The following is a 23,845-nucleotide window of genomic DNA, read 5'->3' on the forward strand; positions in this document are numbered from 1 at the left end:
GAACTTAAAAGCTTGTGGCAAACATAAATCTGCTGAGAGTAAAAGTATGTACTTAAGCTATTTTTATAGTGCTTCACTTTGGTTCTCTCAGTTCTACCCATAATACGCTGTATATTTGATTTTACAGTACATAACCAGAGCTGTTGACTCAAGTCCCAGGTGGGTCACAAAACAGAGGCCACTGTCCTGGTAATAGTCCAGAGAAAATATAATAAAAATAAATAAAAAAAAGAAAATTAAAAAAAATATATATAATACAAATAAATAATAATAACAAAAAAGTCCCACAAATATAAAAATAAAATAAAATAATTTAAAAAAGAAAAAAAAATAACAATTATAAAAACTGTCATATTATTGTCCTAATAATATTCTAGAAAAAAATAAAATAAAAGAATTATAGAAATATATAATAAATAATAATAACAAAAATGTCCCAAAAATATAAAAATAAAATAATTTAAAAAAGAAAAAAATAACAATTATAAAAACTGTCATATTATTGTCCTAGTAATATTTTAGAAAAAAATAAAATAAAATAAAAGAATTAAAAAATATGTAATAAATAATAATAAAGAATGTCCCAAAAATATAAAAATAAAAATAAAATAAAATTCAAAAAAGAAATATAATAATTTAAAAAAGAAATGTAATACTACTAATAATAATGATAATAATGATAATAATAATAATAATAATAATAATAAAAATAAAAAAAATTACTGCGACTGTTGTACATTCCCAGCCTATTCGGTTATGTTCAAGCGTATTGAGCTGGTACTCACAGGCTTGTGGCAAACATAAATATCCTGAAAGTAATATGTGCTTAAGGTTTTTTCAGTGCGTCAGTTTGGTTTAACATAGCTTGACGAATAAAAATATCACAGTTTAATGTTTTATGAAATGGGCCACTGTCGCTATAGCTGCAGGCAGCACAGTAGATATTAACTCATGCACTGTGTTTGCAGCTCAGTCTGGAACCCACAGCATTTTTTGTTGCTGGGGAGAGAATATGATTTCCCTCTCCTTCCAATTAATGACTGTTGTGTAGTACTGTGTTGGGAGTCGGGAAGAGGCAGCCAGGTGTGAAATAGCCAGCGAGAGAGAGAGAGAGAGAGGGAGAACTAGGACACATTTAACATGTTCAGCAGCTCAATGCAATGCTATCCTGCCTGCAGCAAAACATTTTGCTTTGGAGTGGTGGAGGAAATAAAAATTACGCAGATATAATGTGATGGTGACGAGCAGAGACAGTTATGGGGTGTAGGTTGATGTAACAAGGTAGTTGGGGACAGGGGACAAGACAATGATGTGAGGGAGAGGAAGGATTGATGAACAACAGTTGGGAAAGGAGAGAAGGAGCTGAGCAGGCAAGCGGAGAGGAGAGAGGAGGAGATCTGGAACATAAAGAGAAAAACAAGGAGGATGGGTGATGAATGCAGAAAGGGAAAAAAAGTTAATAAGATTAAATTTGCCAAGTGACTTCAACTCCAACTACCCTGCTTGTTTCTGCTGATGGTGGGGATGTCTGTGAGCCTGTTCCTACCTGGCATTAGAACGCATGCGAATGTGTCTCGAGGAACATTTATGATCTTTACTTTAGGGCTGTCTATGCAAATGAACACATACATCAACGAAAAGGCATTGTTGTTCTTAACTGGCAGGGGGTTTGTCATGTTATACACTCACTGGTTAGAGTCCACCTGACACACACACAGTGACAGGGCTAACTGTTAGCATCAAACAGCTAACTTTACGTACCTAATATTGAGGAGTGATGATTAAATATTACCCCATTAGCTTGACCCTGCAGGTGAATGCTGGAGTGGAGGTGGGGCTGAAAGAGCAAGCAGCAGTGCTGATGCAGAGCAGCTGGGAAGATTTTGGAGCTTAAATAGACTGAAATTTGGAGGGTGTGTTTTGTAGATGACATGAAGAGTGACATATGACGTGGGTATGAATCAGTGCAGCTCAAGTTGTGTTGTGTGTTGTTGTTAGTGTGTTGCTCATGCTAACCAGGCAGACATAGAACTAACTGGGAGGACAGGGGCTCCAGGGATGGTCTTTAAGCACTGTGTCTAACCTCTGTAACAGCAGCAACAGAAAGTTTGCTTATCCAAAGAGGAGTCTGACAAACAAGGACGTGGGCCGAGTAGGCGGTCCTTCAATGTGGCCCACAAATTTGTGTACGCACCGCTGAAAGACTGTGGCCATATGCAGCCCTGGAGTGGTCGAAGCGATCAGATCTCAAGATGCAGTCACACTTGTAATTAGAGCTGTCCGCTTGTTATCCTATCACCCAGGATGCATGTTTATATCAGGTGCTAACAAGGCCTGTGGCTTTGGGATTTTCCAATGTAGATGACTGTAAGAACAACACATTCTCACTTTGACCTCGTCACATATCGACGTCTGGACATGGACTTTCCATGTCCAGCTACAACGTGAAAGGTACCCGGGGTGTGTTGGTTTTGATGATCTGGGACGCTGTGTCAAGTTCTGCCTGTTACATGCATTGTCTTCTTTCAAAATACACTTCTGACTTCACAGGAAATTTACCGTTTACATACAGTCTCTTTCAAAATAAAAGCACTACGTCAGCAAAATACTGCATATTGATGTTTTTTTGCCTTCAACAACAAATGCACATGGTTGGGTTTAGGAAAAAAGAACAGGGTTTGGCTTTATAATCTTACGGTATGCGAACACCACTCTCCCGAGTGAAAGTCAGTGTTGTTGGACCCATCCACCACCCCTCCAACCCGCCCTACTCTGACTTTTGTCACCTTAACTTTCATTCGTTTTGCTGTGTTTCCCCCTGATGCCTCCAAGCGCCTTTAAACTATGATGGTTACCACCCATGCATCATGCCGATGTTTAAGGATGGCTTTTTTGTCAGTGTCTGACGCTGCAAGTCATTGCCCAAGCGCTGGATTTTGATGACTTGGTAAGGAAAAAACATCTATGATCATCCACACTGTTGCTTGATAATGATCCATTTTGTAGCTTACATTTAGGTCTCCATCTTTATCAGACCATGGAGACATCTCAACAGAGTAGCGAAGAGTTTCCTTGCTGTAAATTTCCATTCCAATAGTTCCTCTGAAGACACAGGAGTCTCCTTGATAAGTAATAGCTAGGTTTATCTTATTTATGTCTGCTTTTTTTTTTTTTTAATCTCCTTTACTGAGAAATCATGTTTTGTGAAACTACTTTGGTTTGGCAAATAGCTCATGCCCATGAGTTTCACTTACTGTTGCAATAAAAAGGGAGCCAGTCAAAGGCGCCAAATCAGAGCTGTAGCAAATACAAGATGGTTTATCTTTGCAGAAAACAAAACACAGAGCCAGAGATGCTAAATTCATACACTCCAAAAGTGAGCTGCAGGTTTCTATAAACCTAAAACTCAGCTTCCACTTACCCTTAGAAGTGCACACACTTAAATTTTAGGATCACTTACTGGATGTTTTGTATCCAAAATGCACCATGGGAGTTGCAGTTAACTTCTGTCCTCACATTGTTTATGCACAGGCTTGTATCTTTGGCTTTTTATCAACAAACAGATATTTTCTAACTTGGATACTAAATGTTTATAGTGCTGGGCCATTTTCATGCTCATCCAAACCTGGGAAGTAATCCAATGTTGTCGCCTGATGGAGAAACTGAAGACTTTTACCTCTAGAGCCCTGAATGCTTGAATAACAGCACCCATTTGATAATACGTCATCTTAATGACATAATAAGTAGCTGTTTTCCTATGAACTGGAGCCAGCATGCTGCAGAAGAGGACCTTAAGGCATCTCAGCATTTGCCTCAACATTAAGCTGTGGTGGTTTCTGCTTATTAAGCAGAAATGGAAGCATTTATAAATAGATGTAGACATGAAGGATATAAGAAGTGATATCTAGTGTTGCCTGTTTGGTGCTAGACAGTGTCCAGTTTCTGTCTCAAAGAGTGGGCGAGGCAGAAACTTATATCTTGGATGGTTGCAACACTAAGGATGGTTGCCACTTTTTAAAGCCTCAGCTGTATCTGCTTTTTACTTCCTGGAATGTGGTTGCTAAGCGATGGTCCAATCGCAGAGGATGGGATTTCTAAATGTCGTCTGTCTGTCACTGCGCTATCCTTTTGATGTGAGATGAGGCTGCCAGGAAACAGGACAGGCATGTAAGTACGACTCTCCATGAGGTATGCGCGACGTGTTATTGCTGATGCGTGAACGGGGGAAAACAGAAACAAATAAAAAGAAAAATGTGTGTGTGTGTGTGTGTGGGGGTGGCAAGACAGGAGAAAGACGAGAGGAAATGGAGAAAGTGTAACGGTGTGTATAGACTGTGAGCTACACAATCAATAAGTCACAGGAAGTCCGTTCATTTCCTATTCAACTGAGCGGCCAGGAAATATTGGTCAGTGTGTAGATGTTAACAAGCTGGTCAGCTGAAAGAAAATATGGCCCTGGCTGAACTTTGAGTTGATCGGTTCAGTCGTGGACAGGAAATAAGATATTTTCCTGGTTTCCCTGCTGATATTATGCAGCTTCATGCACAATTATTCCAATGAGAAAGTGCCAGCTCAATAATTACAAGATGGATTTTTGAAATTTCTGCAAAACAGAGCTCCCCTTTGGACTTGAACAGACGATCTACGTATACCCTTCAGCATGCCAATTGTTCCACCTTGGCCTTTTTCGCATATTAAAATCATAGAGAGATGATGTACTCATCAATGGGAATGGCACCCCACCCTGAAGTCCCTTAATTGATATTAACAAAGCAGTTGTAGCTGCACACAGCCACAACAGATGCAATCAGTCATCCAGCAAGTAACATCTGTAAAGAAGGTGGCAAAAGGCCAGAAAAAGATTGGTACAAAAGGTGAGGTGACGAAAGATAACAGTAAGAGAAAGACTGACTGATCAATAGAGAGACGTGAGAATAGTAAGAGACCGAAAAAGAGAAAGAAAGACCCAGAAGAAAAAGAGAGAATGAGAGAACAGGACAAGGAGAGAGGGAAGGGAAGCAGAGAAGCAGCAGCTGGATCGAGATGAGGCATGAGGAGAATCCCAATAACCTCCAGTTCTTTCCCTGAGAACAGGAATAATACACTGTGTACTGAGTCGGTGTTTGTGTGTGAGTGTGTGCACGCCGCATGATATCAGAGGGACGTACTGTGTGTGTGTGTGGCACCGTCACTATGTGTTTGTCTGGGAGGGAGAGTTAGAGCATGCTGCATGTTGTGTGTGCGCTGTTTAGCATACGTTTGTGTGTTTCTAAGTATGCGGGAGCACACTCAGTATTGACTGTGTGATAATCAGTGTGCAGTGCTGCTTGTGACCAACAGGAGTCACTGTTGGACTGTAGAACTGTGAGGACATGTCAATAGACTGGTAGAGAGAGGGAGAGAAAGACAGGTAGACAGACTAAGTTTTTTCTTAGAGAGTTTTCAAACTGGGATCATATTGTCTGTAAGTCACAGTTTTCTTTCTTTCTTTGCCTCATATTTATATGCTTGATGGTGAACTCATGTTGCACAGTTGATAGATAAACTGTTTACTTAAGTGACTTTATCAATATGTTGACATGCAATGGCAAAGTTTTGGATTCAGGACTGAGGGGGCTCAGCGAAGTCAGGGGTTGTGTGTTTTCTACTGATAGCAGAAATTACTGCTACATCGTGGGCAGTGTTAATAATTCACTAATTTAAAATCACATTTTAGACCTGACATTAAGATAGTAATTATTATTACTAGTAGTGGTAGTAAAAATATAAGGGGAGGTGGGGGTATTTGTCTTTACAGTCCTAATCAGTGTACGTAAACCTGAGTTTTAATATCGGACAGCACAGTTCCTAGAAGAAAAAGTTGGTATTGGTTGTTTCTGCAAACTCAAGGATATGATACATTTTTACATTTCATAATTGTTCTATCAATATTCCTAAAGTGACGCACTATATGAGCTGACCTTGTCATCAGGAGGTGGAGGTGATGGAAGGTGGTGTGACACCCAGCCGAGACAGCTGCCAAGCTGTTTAACACCCACAAGCAACAGGAGTTGTTTTAAAGCAATGCATTGCTGTGTTTCCAGTGGCATTTGTGCAACCAAACTTGGGTGTTTTTTAGCAACCTGTTGCTGCATTTCCAGCTGCGCTTTTGGCCACCAACTGTGTAGAGACAAATCTGGGTTTTGGCTAGCTTTTCTGTAGACAAATGTGTTTTTTAGCAACCCATAGCTGTGTTTCCAGCGGCAGTTGTGCCACCAAATGCATACTGACATGTTGCTGCCTTTCAAGCTGCATTTGTGCCATCAAATGTGGGTGTTTTTTAGCAACCTGTTACTATTTTTCCAGTGGCATATTTGGCCACCAAACATGTAGCGACACATCCAGTGGCTTTTCTTTCACAAAACATGTTTTTAGCAACCCATTGCTGTGTTTCCAGCTGCAGTTTTGGTCACCAAACATGTAGCAACACATCACTGAATTCCCTTAGGCTTTTGTTGCCACCAAACATCAATGTTTTTTTGCAAGCCATTGCTGGGTTTCCAGCTGCATTTTTGGTCACTAAATGTGTAGAGACACATCATTGTGTTTCAAGTTGCTTTCGTGCCACCAAACGTGGGTGTTTTTTTTAGCAATCCATTGCTGTGTTTCCAGCGGTTATTGTGCCACCAAATGGTTACTGACACATTGCTGCATTTCCAGCTGCTTTTGTGCAAACAAAGGTGTTTTTTTTTGCAACCTGTTACTGCATTTCCAGCTGCATTTTTGGTCACCAAATGTGTAGCAACTAATCGTTGCATTTCCAGCAGCTTTTGTGCCACCAAACCTGTGCTTCTTTAGCAACCCATGGCTGCATTTACAGCTGCCATTGTGCCACCAAATGTGGGTGTTTTATGCCAAAACATGATTTCTTCAAATCAGTTATCAAGTAGTATTTGTGAAATGTACAATGCCACCATTTATGCTGGTGATTGGGCTGTGTCAGAAATATTGATCCTAGAAGTGCTCATATCGGTATTTGATCGATTTACATGATTTTCCCTTTGCAAGGTGTGACACTGTTAAAATCCAGATTTTTCACCCAAATTTTTCCTCCGTAGGAAATTAATAGAGCTGTCCAATTCTTGCCAACTTCCAGTGTGTGAAGGTCATGGCTTGTTGCAGTGATGTAGCGGTGTACTTAGCATGTGGTAAATACACTATGACAGCACTATAGCGTATAGTTAAAAGTGCAGGTGAACATCATGCACTACATTAAACTGTAAAGAGGTGACACAGACTTGAAAGTTTCAACCACCCGCACGCAGTTTGTAACCCCATTCAAAACACGTTTTTATACAGCATTCTGCAGGAAGGTGTTTCTTGAAATTCAGTTTTGACAATTTATTAAAGTATCCCCCAGCCTGATGAGCAAGTGGTGATGACAGAGATTAACATTTGCAACATCACCACAGAATTGCAATTTAAACCTCTAAGTGAACATTAAAACCTGTCCACCTATATTCAGTGTTTATTCATTCAAAATGTGTTTCTCCATTCGTACTTTGCAATTCCAGCGAGGTCGGAGAGCCAAGTACAAAAGAGTGTTCAGACCTGGAATGGATGTCTTGTTGTTCGGGGATCATCAGTGCGTTGAGAGATTTCGATTTGACAAGAGAGCCATCCTTGATCTCTGCCACATGCTGACGGGGTGCCAACTAGATAATTCCCAGAGATAGTTTTTGTCCTTGTGTGTATGTGAGTGTGTGTGTGTGTGTGTGTGTGTATCAAGGCTGGGGACACACAGAATATAATCATCTGTAATGAATTTCATATTAAACGATCGTTTCTCATGCATAAATAAAACCTAGAAAGTGTTGCGCTGTTTTACTGTAAGTGAGCCAATCTGAGGCTGCATGAGGGACGTGAGCATTTTCGAAAAAGATGGCACAGTGTTTCCCCAAGGCCGTGTTCAGGCGCTCAGGTTGATGTGTGTCGATTTGTCCGCAGGCTGCTGGATCTTGTAGCTTAAGCTGCGATAAAAGTTCAAGGCTATCAAACACTTATAGTGTACTCAATTTAATGATAAAGAAAGTTATTAACCAAACTTAATTTCATACCTAACTGGTTCAGGAAATTTACTGTGTGACAGCCGTGGGCACAAAGAACACTGGTACAAAAAAAACATTACAGGAATATTATATTATCATCGGAATGATTTCTTCACCTGATGAACTACAAGACTGATAAAAACCAAACAGCGTTATAGAAATCCTATAATACCTACAGCCACACTTGCTGTGTGTTCCTGGTCAGTCTATCTCTATCGTTCTTTGAATGGGTCAACTTGCATATTTGGGGAATTAATAAGTGTATCATTAACTATTAATGACAAACCATCTCAGGCTATTGTTAGATACTTTTTTGCATTTAGCCTTTCCTTATCTGTATTTCATCCCTCTAATGTGGATGTTTTAGCCACAGCAGAGGTCTACCACTTTTGTCCTGAGTGAAATATCTCAACAACTTTCAGATGGGTTGCCATTAAATATTGTGCAGACATTCATATTGCCCAGAGGATGAATCCTACTGACTATGATGCTTACAGTTTTAGTTCTATGTATCCTAACTATGTATCCTAACCAGCTGTTCATGCACTGTTCATATCCACGAGAAGTGACGCACCACAATTTGTATATAACCCACGCACTCATGAGGCAGTGATTTTTGTATAATCCATGTAATCAGGAAGCGATCATGTGACCAGTGCGCTGATAGGAGTAAAGAAATAGGCACTATGAAGACCGGAAGTCTGTGTTAGGATGCAGGTTGGGGTGATGGATATGTCAAACAATACAGGACTTTCCCCAAGGAGACCAGTAGTTGGAACCATGTGAAACAAAGTGAACTTTTAGCTACAGCAACGTCAGGAACGTTGTCACCATGTCTCATTTCCTAAACCTAACCCAGGCATCAACAACCTTTCCTATTAAAAAAACACATTTCTTAAAAGATTATGAAGGTAACACAGTCTATTATGTCGAAAATAGCCCATACTATTAGCCTGAATGAGCATTCATTAATGTTTTACCAAAAGGTGGCTACTGTGCAGGGCACTATTTTTGATTACTTCGAACTTTAACTTTCCAGAGCTTGCAGTGAGAGCAAACAAATCTGTCCATGCACAACTAAATTCTGTATTTTATTCAAAGACGTTTGCCTTTTTGGATTTGGCATCCATGTCCACCAGTTAGGGAGACTCAAGACTAGCCACTGCTATTGAATCTGCTTTTACATCTGGAACCTCCAGTCTACAATGGGCTTGAGACACGCCCCCGTTGAGGACTTGGCTGAGATTCCGGAGTTATTCTCTTATCCTGAAGCCTCCTTAAAGGGATAGTGCACCCAAAAATGAAAATTCAGCCATACTGCCTCTCTGTACACCGCTTTTTACAAACAACATTTTACGTCGGGGCTTCAGGACACTTGGATCACTACGGACGAGCAGTATGGAGATATTTTGTGGTTTCAATTATGTGTTTTTGGACGTTTGAATCTGGGGCGCCGTCAGCCTGCATTAGGTGGAGTTGTGTTGCTACCCCCTCTCCCCTGGGATCTCTGCAAGTGATGTGAGGACTCTAAAACTTAACCTGAGCCTCCCTCGGCATATGGGTGAGTAGATAATGGCTGAATTTTCATTTTTGGGTGCACTATCCCTTTAAGGAATCTGATCGTGTTTTGATTTGGCGGTGGGAACCTCTTGCGACTGCATGCCTTTGCTGGCGTCGACCCCAGCAGGATTTGAACCCTAGACCTTCTGCATGGAAGATGAGTGCTCTAACCATTTCACTGTACTGACGTTTGGCAATTTTCGAGGAAAAGGTGCCAGGCAGAAGATGTATTAGACACATTTTAGTTTTTTTTATTGATATATAGGATTTACAATTTTTACAATTGGAGCATGTAAGAATTTCGTTAGGCCTGCAGCGCTGATAAATGAAAATTAAATTGTTAAAAAAAAGGGAGAGCCACTGGAGGGGGGGTCAGGAGCAACAGATTGGCTACCTCTGACCCAACCTATGTAACTTGCCTGAACCTAAAGATGCCTATGTTTCTTCTCCTTAACCTAACCTACATATATCTTTACCTGCCTAAACCTAACCTATATAATTTTACTTTAAGTATTTAACTTAACATTAAATATGTGACATCAATCATGGGACGCTAATTCATTAGATATCATATGAACTGTTGTATGAGGATACGTTGATGCAATGCTGTGGCTAAGGACAGCCTTTTTTTTTTACTTGTTTCATTGCATCTCACTGCATCATGACCTTTGTCTTTTACATATTTTAACAAATAGTAAAATATAAACTATGATATAAGTTTTAAAATTTTGTTTGATATGCTATATACATTGAAAAACCTCAATCAAAGGAAGCTCAACACAAAAGAAACTTTCAACACTGACAGTGTGGATTGGATGGTGTTTTCAGAAATCTGAATGTTCAGCTCCAAACACTATCTTTGCATATTTTTTAAATCTAAATTTTAAACCTATGTTCCTGACTTAAGTCACCAACTCTGTAAGCGCCCCTTAGGTAAAGGTACAGGCTTTAACTTAGGCTGTCACCTACCAGTCGAAAAGTCCACTTCAGTTGTGGAAGTGATTGGCAGCGGATCTTCAATCCAGGGTGTAGCATGGACAGCAACACTCCAGTCACTCCATGTTCCAATCTCTGTGTCCTTGGCAGCCACCTGTTGAGCATAAGGAAAGCAGAAAGTAATTAATAAATCAGGAGCATTCTTTAATGAGCTTAGATATAATTTGAAAGTCAGTAGAGTGTGCAAGAACAGGCTGCGTGCATGAAAAACAAAAAGCAAAGACCAAAATCAATCTGAAGAAGAAGGCGGTAAGAGACTGCACTTTTAACTCCTACATATATACATTTGTTTCACATTTTTGAGGCTGCATCTGACCCTCAGAGGAAATAATTAGGCCTGAATGCAGGGCTGTAACGATAACCACATCACCAAAATACCGTGGTCACGACATGCTGTCGGGGAGATGAGGTCATTGCTACATTTTTGAGCCGATATAATAAAATTCACGAAAAATGTCCTGCTTTGGCTTTGAGGCAGCCTCTTTGTCTGCAGTAGCCTCCCTCAATGACCCGCCCACAGCACTATCTAATTGGTTACTCATCACAGCCTATCCACATCAAAGGCTGCTGTGCCATCGACAGCAAATACGGAGACTGGAGCTGCTCCAGTAAGCTTAACAATTCGGAACTGCAGCTTTATTGAAGTTGTAAAAAACATCGCAATGGCTCAATTGCCAAACCGAAATGCTATATTCAGTCCTGCATTCAGTGTTAATGACCGGGCAGATGGAATGGCAGGACAGGAGATGTTACCTGGATGATGTACTCCTTCCCAGCATAGGCATCGGTGATGATGTGGGAGGTGCTGTCAGACAGCTCCACCTAAACAGCCGACAGGAGAGAGCAGGTGGTCAGGTTGGATCAGGGAACAGCAGACAGAAGTTACAGTAGGAAGACTTCAAGTAAGGTCTATTTCATTCTTGAAAGATTTTTATGAAGAAGTTATCAAAATAACCTTAGTACTACATATATAACTGATTTCCGAAAGGCTCTGCAGCCTTAGGGGTGTGAAATGTTCCAACACAATGAATTATGGACGTCCTCAGCTAGAAAAGGCAGGTATGTGGTCCAAAGTAACTTTAGTCAGAAAGTCATACCCTTCTTCCCATATGCTGTAAGTCTACCTATAAATTATGTGCTCAGTAGCAAACCTAGCCTGGGCTTTGAATGTTTTATGCTTGGTAGATTCCTTTGTGCCATACAGTATACAATTTTTATTCAGCCCTCATTTATTTACACACCTTTCATCACTATTCTGTGCATAGGTCAAGTCTGTTGCTTTATCCTCGCGGTGTTTTACATTTCACTGTTGAACTGATTGAACCTCGATGCCCCCGCAGCCTCCACACTCCACACATACCAACACTGCCAGACATGCTTGCGAAATACCAGTGGCATAATTGATGATTATCCCAGAAAGCTTTGGCATCAATGCTACATAATTTTATAACACAATGTAATGCATGCCAGCATTTGAAAGCCTTTTGTGCACACTTTAATTTGCAGAGCGCAACAGAGAATGAACTAAATGTTTGAGTCACGAGAGTGCATGAGAGAATGATTTGCTGCATTTCTGTAATTTACAGTTAGCATGTGTGTGCGTGTGTGTGTGTCTGAGTGTTTGTTCGCCTTTGGCCTGTGTATGAAAGACTGAAGGAAAAATAGGGAGAAGGAGGGAGCTACCTTTTCTAATCCTGAAGCCGAAATAAATGATTTAGTGACATGCCTGTTGCCCTCTGCAGTCCACCAGTGCAACAGACACACATTATTCTAACTTAGCAAGTAGTTTATTGACTGTGTCGGCTGGACAATATATAATGTAAACACAAACTCAGATTTGGAATACAGTACAATACATTTACCACAATTAACCAAGGTTAATGAAACTTTTTGGAAAGCAAACATTTTATACCGAATGGCACCTTATCTGTAGAGGACAGCAGGAGCGTAAAGCTTCTTTTCTTCTTGAAAATAAACTGGTGACTGATGGTGGTCATCTTGATCATCTGAAAGTTTTTTGGTGTACATCTGGCCATCCTCTGAACTTGTATTTTTGGCAGTGTTTATTTTGGTTGTGATTTCCAATAATGACAAATGAACCAGTTATGTATGAATGTAAATTATGAAATTTGGATAAACATTGTACATAATCACAACTATATTAAAGTGTAGGTTTAGAAACTGAAAAATCTCAAACAAGACAATGTTAGAGAAAAGATTGAGAGCACAGTATATCTGAAATTATCCTGATGACACCTTCTAAATCAGATCACTGTGAGTCTATGAGACTTGCCTTCTCATAGCTCACTGTGAGCTATGAGAAGGCAAAGTAAAAAAATATTTTTTTGTCATTTTGGGAACAATAAAGACCTGCTCTATCGTGTCAACAAATATCCAGTGTATCCTGTGTTGATTTTTTAATTGAAATAGAAAATAGTATTGGTAGTAGTAGTAGTAATAATTAAAATAGTGAGTTGTGTTTGCCTGAACTATGAAAAGCTATGGAAAAACCAAGGCCAAATCTCGTAACTTCACTTCAGGTTCTCTTGCATTGTTTCATTGTGTTTAAAATCCTTTGTTTACCCACGCATGAAGTTACTGTTTGCGGTGTTGCAGCTCACAGTTTTGAGGGTCAGGAAAAATAACATTGTAAGGTTTTGTTTAAAATCAATAAGAATATTACTTTACCCAACTGGTCCTGATGTTGGAGTTGGTCAGAAAGATGTAAAAAATGATTGATTTACTGTTATTTGTATTATATTTTTTGGATAGTTTTATGAGCTATTACTAGAGTCTGTCTAAGTCCTAATTATCATCATACAATACTGCTCTCTGTAATCAATAACGAAGTGAGAGATCAAATGGAAGTTAATGACTTTTCCCTTGGCATAACCCCTTCTTATTTCAGCCTGTTCTCCTTCTGAAGTTTTCAAATAGTGCTGCTTTGTTAGTGACTTTGGCATCAGGCACCGATGCCAAGAGCCACCTTTTACGATGGTATGATACGCTGTGGGATAATGTCAGTTTGTCACGCGGCCGAACAGAAACCTTACGCGGTGTTATGATACGCTGCAAGTCAGCTGGACAGCACCTGTCGCAACCGTATGATACACCACAGGATGGCATCAGTTTAAAACGCTGCCTGTAGCGACACGATACAAGGAGGTAGAAAGTCCCTATAAGGCGGGAGGAAGGGTTGGTGGATGGTTCCAACAAACCCTGGACTTTCACCCGGGAATCCAGTATTCGCTTCCCCCATGGATGTTGGTTTTTAGCAGTTATCCAGGTCATGGTAATCATAAGTGCTATATCGTAGGCAACTGGACTTGCTTGAGTTTCTTAAAGATGTTTCACCTCTCAACTCAGAGGCTTCCTTGGTTCTTCAATTCTTCTTCAAAAGAACTGAAGAAGCCTCTTGGATGAGATGTGTAAATGTCTTCAAGAAAGTCCAGTTGCCTACGATATAGCGCTTAAGATTCCCCTATGAATGTAGAGCCAAACAATGATGTATTTTTTTTAAACCTAACCACATGCTTTTCTTGCCTGAACCTAACCATGTGCTTTTGTTGACATCCCAGCATTGGTAGCAGCATCCCAGAACGTCAACAGCAGACACAGGAGGATTCCTAGTGTGTATGTAGGCATGAAAGTCCACTGATAAAGCAGCAATGTGTGACGACTTGGGATGAGAACATGTTGATTATTTTGCAGACAATGCAAAGGCAGAGTACCTTAACTTGAGAATACGAGACAAAATTTCAGCTCAAGATTTTTATGTAGAGAAATAACAGTGCTTTTAGCTGGACACCAAAACAATTTAAAGTCATTGTTCTCAGTTCTACAGTGGTGAGTGAAGTTCTACTGCCTTTCTAAAGCAGTGTCTATGTCGTTATGAACACAGTTTACTGATGGAAATGATGGCCAAAACTTTGAAAATAAGGCCTAACTGGTATTAAAACAGAACTGTCCATATCTCCAGGGCTGCTCAGGAAGAGTCTGTGATCTGATTAAAATCCCCTCACACCACCATATAATTTTTGCCAACCACCAGCCGTAGCCAAGCCTCTGATTGGAGTTTCCCCTTTAGTTCTTCAGGATGTGCAAATCTGGAGTCTATCTGACAAATAACCCCCTCGTACATCCCCAGCGTTGGCACTTCCTCCGTCTTCCTGTAATCTGTCTCTCATCGCTCACCCACTCTGTAAAGTTGACCCTTCAGTTTTCAACTTTGCCTCCGCAGCCCTCTCTCTATCTGCTCCAACTCTTTGTCTCTGGCCCCCTCTCACTCTGTTTAGACGGAAGTTCAGGCTTTATCTGCCTAACCGAGCGCTACATTTATAGGCTTAATTTCATTAGTGGAATGCAATAACAATGTCATCCGAGCATGTGTGCCTGTTACATGTTCTCCGCTGAGTGCTGTGTGTATGTGTGGATATACTTTATAGTATATAGTGTGTGTACATGTGTGCAGTGTGTGCAGCCTTTGAGGCTAAATCTTCCACTGTTTATATGTAGTCCAACCAGCGTATCCAACCATAGCTTCTATCAGCATTCCTTCCTGACTCTGATGTGTATGTGTGTTTGTGTGTGTGTGTGTGTGTGTGTGTGTGCATACTGACGTCTACGGTGTGAAAGCCTGTGAATGTTCAGCCACACACGCACATCTGTTTGATTCTGTGTGTTCATGCAAATCTGTGTCTTCATATTTTTGCAGGTGTGTGTGTTTCTGTGTGCGCATGCATTTAATATAAAAGTAAAACACTTGTGTTAGTACATGTCTGTTGCATTGGTGTTTGTGTTTACAGGGCTGATTTGGAACTGAAGCTTGTGAATGTGTGCGTGTGTGTGTGTTCACATGTATGTGAACTACGTATATGTTTATATGTGGAGGAGTAAACAGCTTGCAGATAAACACTTCCAGAGAGATGGATGTGTTGCTGTGGTGCCAAGTGGCTAAACAGGGAGAAGTGTGAGCAGCACTTAATGTCACGTACTAGAGGGAGGGGAGGGAGGGGGGGGCACTGACAATGCGGGAGGGAGGAGGGGAGATAGATGGGAGGAGATGCATTTTGGAGAGGCTGCTGCCAAAAAACGCTGTCAGATCATTCACACTGCAAGACCAAGCTTGTGTATTGTGGAAGCGGTGGTGAAGTGATGTATTTTACTTGTTGCTCTCACTCTGTGTGTGTATGTGTGCTTGAACATGCAACATAGTGAGGACCAACAAACATATATCAGCAACACAGTGAGGACATATTTGGAAAGTGAAGACATTTTGGATGGTCCTCACTTTTTTAGTGGCCTGTTTGAGAGTTAGGACTTGGTTTTAAGGTTCAGGTTACAATTAAGTTTAGGTTAGGGTTAGGTTAAGGCATTTAGTTGTGATGGTTAAGGGTTAGGGTAAAGTGGGATTTGTTCTCGTGCTGCAGACCCTACGCCATAGCCTACGCACGTCGCCTACATCCTTGTGAGCATTTATACTTGTGCAGTATTGTGTCTGTGTCACTCTTCAGTTACACCTCCAAAACACTAGTCGGCGGCAGAGGTTTCTGTGAAGTGCTATAAAGTTTAGTTGATTGCAAACACACATTAAACACACATTAAACATGGCTTAATAGAGACAAGTTCAAACACAAGTACACAAATCAGCTTAACTCGCAGCATTCACAGACAAAGCACTCGTCTTTATCTGGACACATTTTCCCCACAAATATAACATCCTATTGTTATTAGCACAATCCTATGATATTTTACATTGTGTAAATTAGCCTAGCAGCTAGCTATCTTTTCCTCTACTCATATGAAGCCAGGAACAACAGCAACATTTAACAGAGGTAACTGTACATTATTTTGCTCCATCACAACTCAAAAGGTTCACCAACAAAACAACTGTCTTATACTTCACACATTTTCCCCACAAATATAACATGATAAACATTATTAGCATGAGCCTATGGCATTTTACATTGTATAAATTAGCCTAGCAATCTTTTCCTCTATTCATATTAAACCAGGGACAACAGCAACATTTAACAAAGGTAACGGTACATAATTTGGCACTGTTACACCTCACAAGGTTCACCGACAAAACAACTGTCATCCTAAACATGTTTTCCAAACAAATTCAACATGCTAATGTTATTAGCACAAGCCTATGGCATTTTACATTGTATAAATTAGCCTAGCGACAAGCAGATGCACCATGTCGATGCAGAGCCTATGCCGTAGCTTCGATGTCAATTCAATGCAGAAGTATAAATTCCGCATAAGGGACAAGGGAATGCATTGTGTCAATGAGGGTCCTCACAAAGATACAAGTACAAGAATGTGTGTGTATGTGTGTGTATTTATGCTTCACATGTGTCCGTAGGGCTGATGTATTGTACACTCAGCTGTTTAGAGCTTCAAAGAAAAAAACTGACTTTTGTATAAGTGTGTGTGCCTGTGCGCATGCATTTGTATGTGTGTGACTCAGTGACTCATCCACACACACAAGGGAAAGCAGGCATACACGCACACAAACACATTGCCACTCCTAACGCCCAAATATTTACCTCACCATAATCATGTCCCATCGACTCTGTGTAAATACACTGCGTTCACTAACCCCAAGATGTAATAGATAATGATAATAATAAAGATTCTGCCCAATTGGAATGACCACAAAATGGTCTATTTTGAAAGTAATGATCCCTAAATGTCCTCACTCTGGAGGAATTTCCTCATTTCATGCATAAACACCATATGTCTGTTCATTGTAAACAGCATATGCGAGCATGAATGTTTGACGATGAACTGGAGAACAGAGAGATGTCGGCCTGGTATTATTGTAGGAACCCACATGAGAGACAGCACACCTGGATCCTCTAACCCTTCAAGCATGCACAGACATGCTAATTTATTGTTGTTTCCTTAACCAAGTTCAACAGCTTTAAAGTAAAGAAAAAACATGAGTCGCAGAAGCTGCTGTTTTAAGACTCATCCCGAGTGCTGAATAAACATTTTATTTGGCTCATGACTCAACCGCTGCTATCAAATTTACCCGGCTAGCTCCTCTTAGCTACGGTAACAGCACTGCCAAAGTATCTTATCAACCCTAATGTTGCTGTAAGAAAGCACAACGCAAAGACACATTAATCAAATCTCTCTTTATTTAGCTTTAAGGAACTCTTCACCCCAAAACAAAGAACACATATTTTTCTTCATACTTGTCGTGCTATTTATCAGTCTAGATCGTTCTGGTGTGCGTTGCCAAGTGTTGGAGATATTGGCCATAGAAATGTCTGGTATTCAGCTTGTGGTGCTCAGACGTGCCCAAAAAATACAATTGAAAAACTCAACACTAATGTCTTTTTCCAGATATGGACTCAGTTACTCAAGATAATTCACAGACCTTTTTAAAATATATTTTTTGGACACCTTTGAGCACCACAAGCAATGGCATCTAGTTTCATTATATCTGAGTGAAGACAGACATCTCCATGGCCGGTATCTCCAACGCTCAGCTACTCCACTACAGTACAGGTTAAAGCAGTGGTAAATGTTCATCATCCCTCACACTGGCTGCCAATCAGGGCTTTTGGTGTGTCATGCACTTATAATTTCCATGCACAAACGGCGACAAATAGGTTCCCCGAGACAGCTTCTTAAATTAAATTTAAAAAACGTACATTTTTTAGCCACAGTTTGCCTCTTTATTGGATTTACATCACAGCACACCATTTGAGAAACACTGGGTCAGAGGAAAAATATGTAGCCTATTTTTATTTTGGGGTGAACTGTCTCTTTACAAGGCTGCACATGCTTACTAGCGAGTCGGCTAACTAGCTAGGTGGGGTTGTGAATTTGGATTAGACAGCGTTTTTGGCAGCAGCTAACATTAGCTTGTTATTTCAGAGCTACCTCAACTGCATTTTGGTTTTAGAAATGTTTCACGGACAGAGACACACAACTAGAGCAAATAGACCGACAGTTTTTTTATTTAGTAACTCTAAGCCAACACAAGCTGGCTAACACTAACTGGGTTTCCATCCAAATGTATCGCAAATTTTAAGCGAATTTTGTGAAAATGCGCAAAAGAAAATGCAAATTTATGCACTTTTCCATTCATTATTGTTTTGCGAGTACTGGGAGTCAACAGGTTGAGCAGTAGGTGGTGCTTCTCGTGAAAAATAAAAAAAAGAAATGCAAAAGAACACCCGTAGAAGAAGAGGGCACCGTGAGATGATGTTAATGAGAGCGTCTCATGTCCACAACTGATGTAAACAACTACCGGCACATCCATGACTACGATGAGATGGAGAAATCCCTTGGGAACTTCTTGGCTATTGTGAGAGCTCTCATCACACTCATATCGGCGTTGTCAGCGTACATAAGTGTCCTGAAAAAGAAACAAGAAAGACTACACTCACTGACCAGAGTACTACTGTTAGAAATTGGGAGAAGGGGACCATTGCGTCGTTGTCTGTGTGTATGGGAGCGTAGGCGCATAAAGGACTTTGGGGAAGTAGTTGTCCAGCAGCACTTCACTCCCAAACTCTGGCTGAAACACTTTCGACTGTCAAGTGAAGTAGAAGTAGGATCCGGTAGCCTACATCATTGTTTATTTGTTAAATCTGTTTCCGTTGCCAAAAGTCGCATTTTCCTAATATCGATACACTGACTAACTAACTTTTTTGCGATATATTGGGCTTTTTTCGAATTTCTGCCGTTTCCATTCAAGTTTTTTTGTTTTTGCAATTGTTGAAAATGCGAATAAAAATAGGTGGATAGAAACCCAACTACAGCTAATACTGTCTCCTCACTTTGACACTGAGCTATAAAGAAAGCTCAGAACCACACGTAGGTAGTAAGCCTTTATGAGGTATGCTGCAATGTTTTTTTTTCTGTCTTTTAAGAAGATTATTTTCATGGCTTTTTACCTTTATTAGATAAGACAGTTTAAGCATGAAAGGGGGAAAGACAGAGGGAATAACATGCAGCCAAGGGCCACAGGCTGGAATCGAACCCACAGCCACTGCAGCAAGGAAAAGCCTTTGTAAATCGGACGCCTGCATTGGTTTTCATGGTAGAGCATGTAGCTGTAAATAACTTCCGGATGCTCAAGTAATTATACTATTAGAAAAAGGGGTAGGATTTGATAATTTATTTCCTCCTTCTTCCTTTTGAACATGTGGCGACTCTTTGTTACACTGTTGAAGCATTGGTTATGTTCCTTTTTGACCAGTTGTGTTAGTTTGCCTTGCTCCATTAACATATCGTTAAAATTAATGGAGCTGATCGCTTACAATAAATATCCTCCGAAAACGGTGGTTCCCAGCTGGTGGGCGGCAGTTCAAGAGCAGGTCATGGGTTCATTCTGAATGGACCGCAAGTGACTCCAAAATGTGTTTGTAAAAAAAGACCTGAAAGTTGATTCTGAAGATTCCGACTACTGCTGTAAAGTGAGTGACTTGTGGACAGCTTCTTGATGAAGACAGTAAACTAGCTTGACGACATGGCCGAAGTGTGATGCTGGACGTATTAAACTGTGTGGACCTTGAACTAAAGACTTAGGAGAAATCTGGACCCTGTGGCTGGACCAGTTGGGAACCACTGCTCTAAAAGATGATTTATGATTTCTCAGGATTCATAAACAGGCACAAACCCATTCAGCAAACATTTGAAATAATTTAGTAGCTCCATGTGAAGTCCATAAACGTGATATTTCCCAGATAACTTTAATGCCCATCTGAGTGAAACACAATGCCAAAAGGCCTCAGTAATATCAGTTAGATAAATAGTGGTAGAATAAATAACTTAAGGTATTTTTGGGGGCTAAATCTGGTAGCAGATGATCAAGCCTTTGCAGTACTGGCCGCTCAGCTCTGAAGCAAGCAATTGAGCATCAAATCAGCTGACTCTACTCACGCTTTTAAATCTCGTCCCAAAATGTACCTCTACAAAATGTCTTTTCCTAAGACTGGATAGATATGTATGTATCTACTATTTCTTATTTTACTTATTTATTATTCTCAAATTGAGGTATTTGGTGTGTACTTGCAGATATGCATAGATGTATGCATAGATACATTATGTTTCTTTAATATTGCTTTTGTTTTGTACGCTGTGCACCCCAGAAAAGCGCTTTATGCTTTGGCTTCAAAGTGCTCTATATATAAAACTTATTATTATTTTCATGATTATTGTTGTGCTTTCTTGCTTAGCAGGAAGGGCCATTTGTTCGGCTGAAAGATGAAAGCGCGGTGGCAGCACCACTGTAGGAATAAGTGACATTATGAAAAAAAAGTGACATTTTAAAATAGAAAATGACATTATAAAGTAAAAAGTGACATTATGAAATAAAAAGCTGCATGAAACACAAGTGTCACTGAGAAAAATGTCACCGTGAAATGAAAGCAGGCGCCTGTAAAACAATGAAAATAACAACGGTGAAATAACATTTCATTACCAGTCGAGTTTCAATAATTTCTTGAATCATTGTTTCAGAGATGCTTAGAAATTCACCCTCAAACACACACACACATACACACACATTCACTGCTCAGTGCTACAATGCACACACACATGCACACACTCCCCAAGAGCCTCTACAGAAATCCAGACAATGCGAGGGGCAGAGAGAGGAGATGTGAACATTCCTCAGGGATTGCATAAGGAACTGTGAGAAAAAGAAGTGACCCTTTACTTTTCACACATCCTCTCCTTTTTCTTGCTCTTCTTTCTCTCTTTCTTTTTTTTTTACGCCATGCCCCCTCATGCCTCCTACAGTATGACCCTCTTTCTTGTGCCTTCTTTAATCGTTATTCTATCATGTACTTGGGTTTACTGTTGCAAAAACCTCAAATAACTTTCCCACTGGGATCAATAAAGTTTAATCTCGTCTTATCTCCTGCAAATATACATTTACTGTGAGGCTGTGGAAATTAAAATACGGAGAGAACTCCAGCTGACCCCTATGATTACCGCCAACGGCAGGTCATATACGAGGGATCCAATAATTCCAATAAAATGACTTAAATATTTTAATTAAAGCTTGCATCAAGGGGATTATACTTGCTATCATATACGTTGTCATATATACCTTCTATAGACATATACGCCATGGGGTAAAGCGCCATAGAGTTCAGAGATGGAATGGACAATGAGATGAGCAGAAGGAAGAAAAGAGGAAAAAATACATATAAAGAAGATTAGCACGGCAGACAGAAGAATAGGGAAAAATGAAGAGGCTGAGAAAGAAAGAGAAACAGAGAGATGCAAAAACGAGACAGTCTGAGAAAGCAGAAGAGAGAAGGAAAAGCAGAGAGAGGGAGACATGGAGAGAATTGGCGTCGGTGGTCAGATCTAATCCAGTGAGCATGTCTGTTGTCCTGGAAAGGAAACCCAATTATATGGCACTTCCACTGGCCCGATGGCGCTCTGTGTGTGTATGTGTGCGCACTGAGAAGGTTGGTCTCATTAGGTTGACTGACAGCTCCCATTTTTGCCACCGCACACTCCTCCTTTTAGAGAACACACACACACACACACACACACACACACACACATGGACACACACACAGAAACGCCAGGTCCAGGGGTAATTTCTCAGACAGTATTTCTCTCTTTGAAGCCCCAATCGCCATCGCAGCAATTACTGTAAAAGGAAGCTAAATCCCCCCCCAGCCAATCAAAAATCCCAAACTAGACCTTCTACCTTTAAAAAGCATGTGGCAGTTTTAACAACATGGCAGCGAAGGCGTCTTAACATTAAGCCCAGTTTATGCTGTCATGTCAAAAATGTCAAACATGAACACGTGAAGGATAAAATCTGAATCCAAATTCATCCCCTGCTGCAATGATTAAAAAAAAAAGCTCCAGTTGTTTTCTTTTTTTGCTATAGTTTTAGTTCATTCAGAGTTTTTCTGGAGATGGATATTAAGACAAATGTTTATTGAGAAAAAAAAAAAAAAAAAAAGCGTATAGGCCTTAACCCCACTGGGTAAGTGGGTATAGATAATGCATGCACGTGAGAATACATTTTTGTTTCTTTGTCAGTGATTTATGTAGCAGTTAATGGTGAATGGGTTGCATTTATAAAGCTTCTTTATGCTGAGAATATTGGAAAGAACTTTACAAAGACTGACAATTGACCCTTCGACAAAAGTCCGACAGCAACACAGCTGTGCTCTACATACTCTCAGGCAATCGTTTCAGATTTCCTTCATTGTCAGGCTGGTTTTGTGGATTTTAATCTAAACGTTGTGCCTGGGCAAAGTGTATTAATGATAGTCATTACCTGGAGAGATTCAGAGGAGATATACGTTTCTTCCCAGTTTCAAAAACCAATATCAAAGCCTGCAAAGTGTAGGGCTAACTAGCTAGCTACTGAAGATATAGCCTACTGAATGAATACACATGCTACTTTTGCTTTTTAATGATTATAACACTGAATTAAGACCGACCCTGCTGTACAGGAACCAGTGAAGGGAAGCAGGGAAATTTTGCCGACATTCGACCAGCCGTGTGTCATCGCAGCATGTGCAAATTCAACGTTCAAAGTCTCAAAGTCATCAGAAACTGGTGCTTGGTTAGTGACTTCCAGCGTCAGACACCAACAAAAAAGCCATCCCTTCATATTGTCAAGGTATGTGGCTGGTTGCCATTATTGTTAATTGCGCGCAGCGGCATCAGGGGGAAAAATGGTGGGACAAGGATGAAAGTCAAGGTGGCAGAAGTCTAAGTAGGGCGGATGGGTTGGTGGATGGGTCCAACAACCACTGTTTTACACTCAGGAAGCCATTGTTCACTTCCTGTAAGATTGTAAAGCCAAATCCTGTTCTTTTTTTTCCTAAAACCAACTACGTGCTGTTGTAGCCTAAACCGAACCATGCGCGTACATTAGCAAAACGTTACCATGTTTTAGTTGTTGAAGGAAAAAAACATGAATTTGCGATGTTGTGCCAACGTAGTGCGTTTATTTTGAAAGAGACTGTGTGGAAACTGTACATTTCCTGTGACAACAGAAATGTGTTTCCAAAACAGACAATGCATAAACAGGTAGGAGTTGACCCGGCATCCCAGAACGTCAACAAATAACGCACCTAGGGTACCTTGCACATCATATGTCGACACAGAAGTCTATGACCAAACGTTGATATGTGAGAATGTGTCTGGTGCTGTAAGCGGCACAAGGGGAGCCAAACACTGTTCATCTGCAC

General features: G+C 40.4%; 1 protein-coding gene across 3 annotated transcripts in view; it reads right to left on the reverse strand.

Annotated features, from left to right (window-relative positions):
* Window positions 1–23,845, reverse strand: part of cntfr (ciliary neurotrophic factor receptor) — a 348,331-nt gene that overhangs the window by 5,449 nt on the left and 319,037 nt on the right. For all 3 annotated transcript variants that reach the window (XM_049603655.1, XM_049603654.1, XM_049603653.1), the window contains 2 exons: window positions 11,397–11,465; window positions 10,617–10,737 (listed from right to left, as the gene is read on the reverse strand). In XM_049603655.1, the coding sequence (XP_049459612.1) occupies window positions 10,617–10,737; window positions 11,397–11,465 (190 nt within the window). The remainder of the gene's footprint in view (window positions 1–10,616; window positions 10,738–11,396; window positions 11,466–23,845) is intronic.

Source organism: Epinephelus fuscoguttatus, linkage group LG18 (assembly GCF_011397635.1).
Source record: "Epinephelus fuscoguttatus linkage group LG18, E.fuscoguttatus.final_Chr_v1".
NCBI classification, from domain to species: Eukaryota; Metazoa; Chordata; class Actinopteri; order Perciformes; family Serranidae; genus Epinephelus; species Epinephelus fuscoguttatus.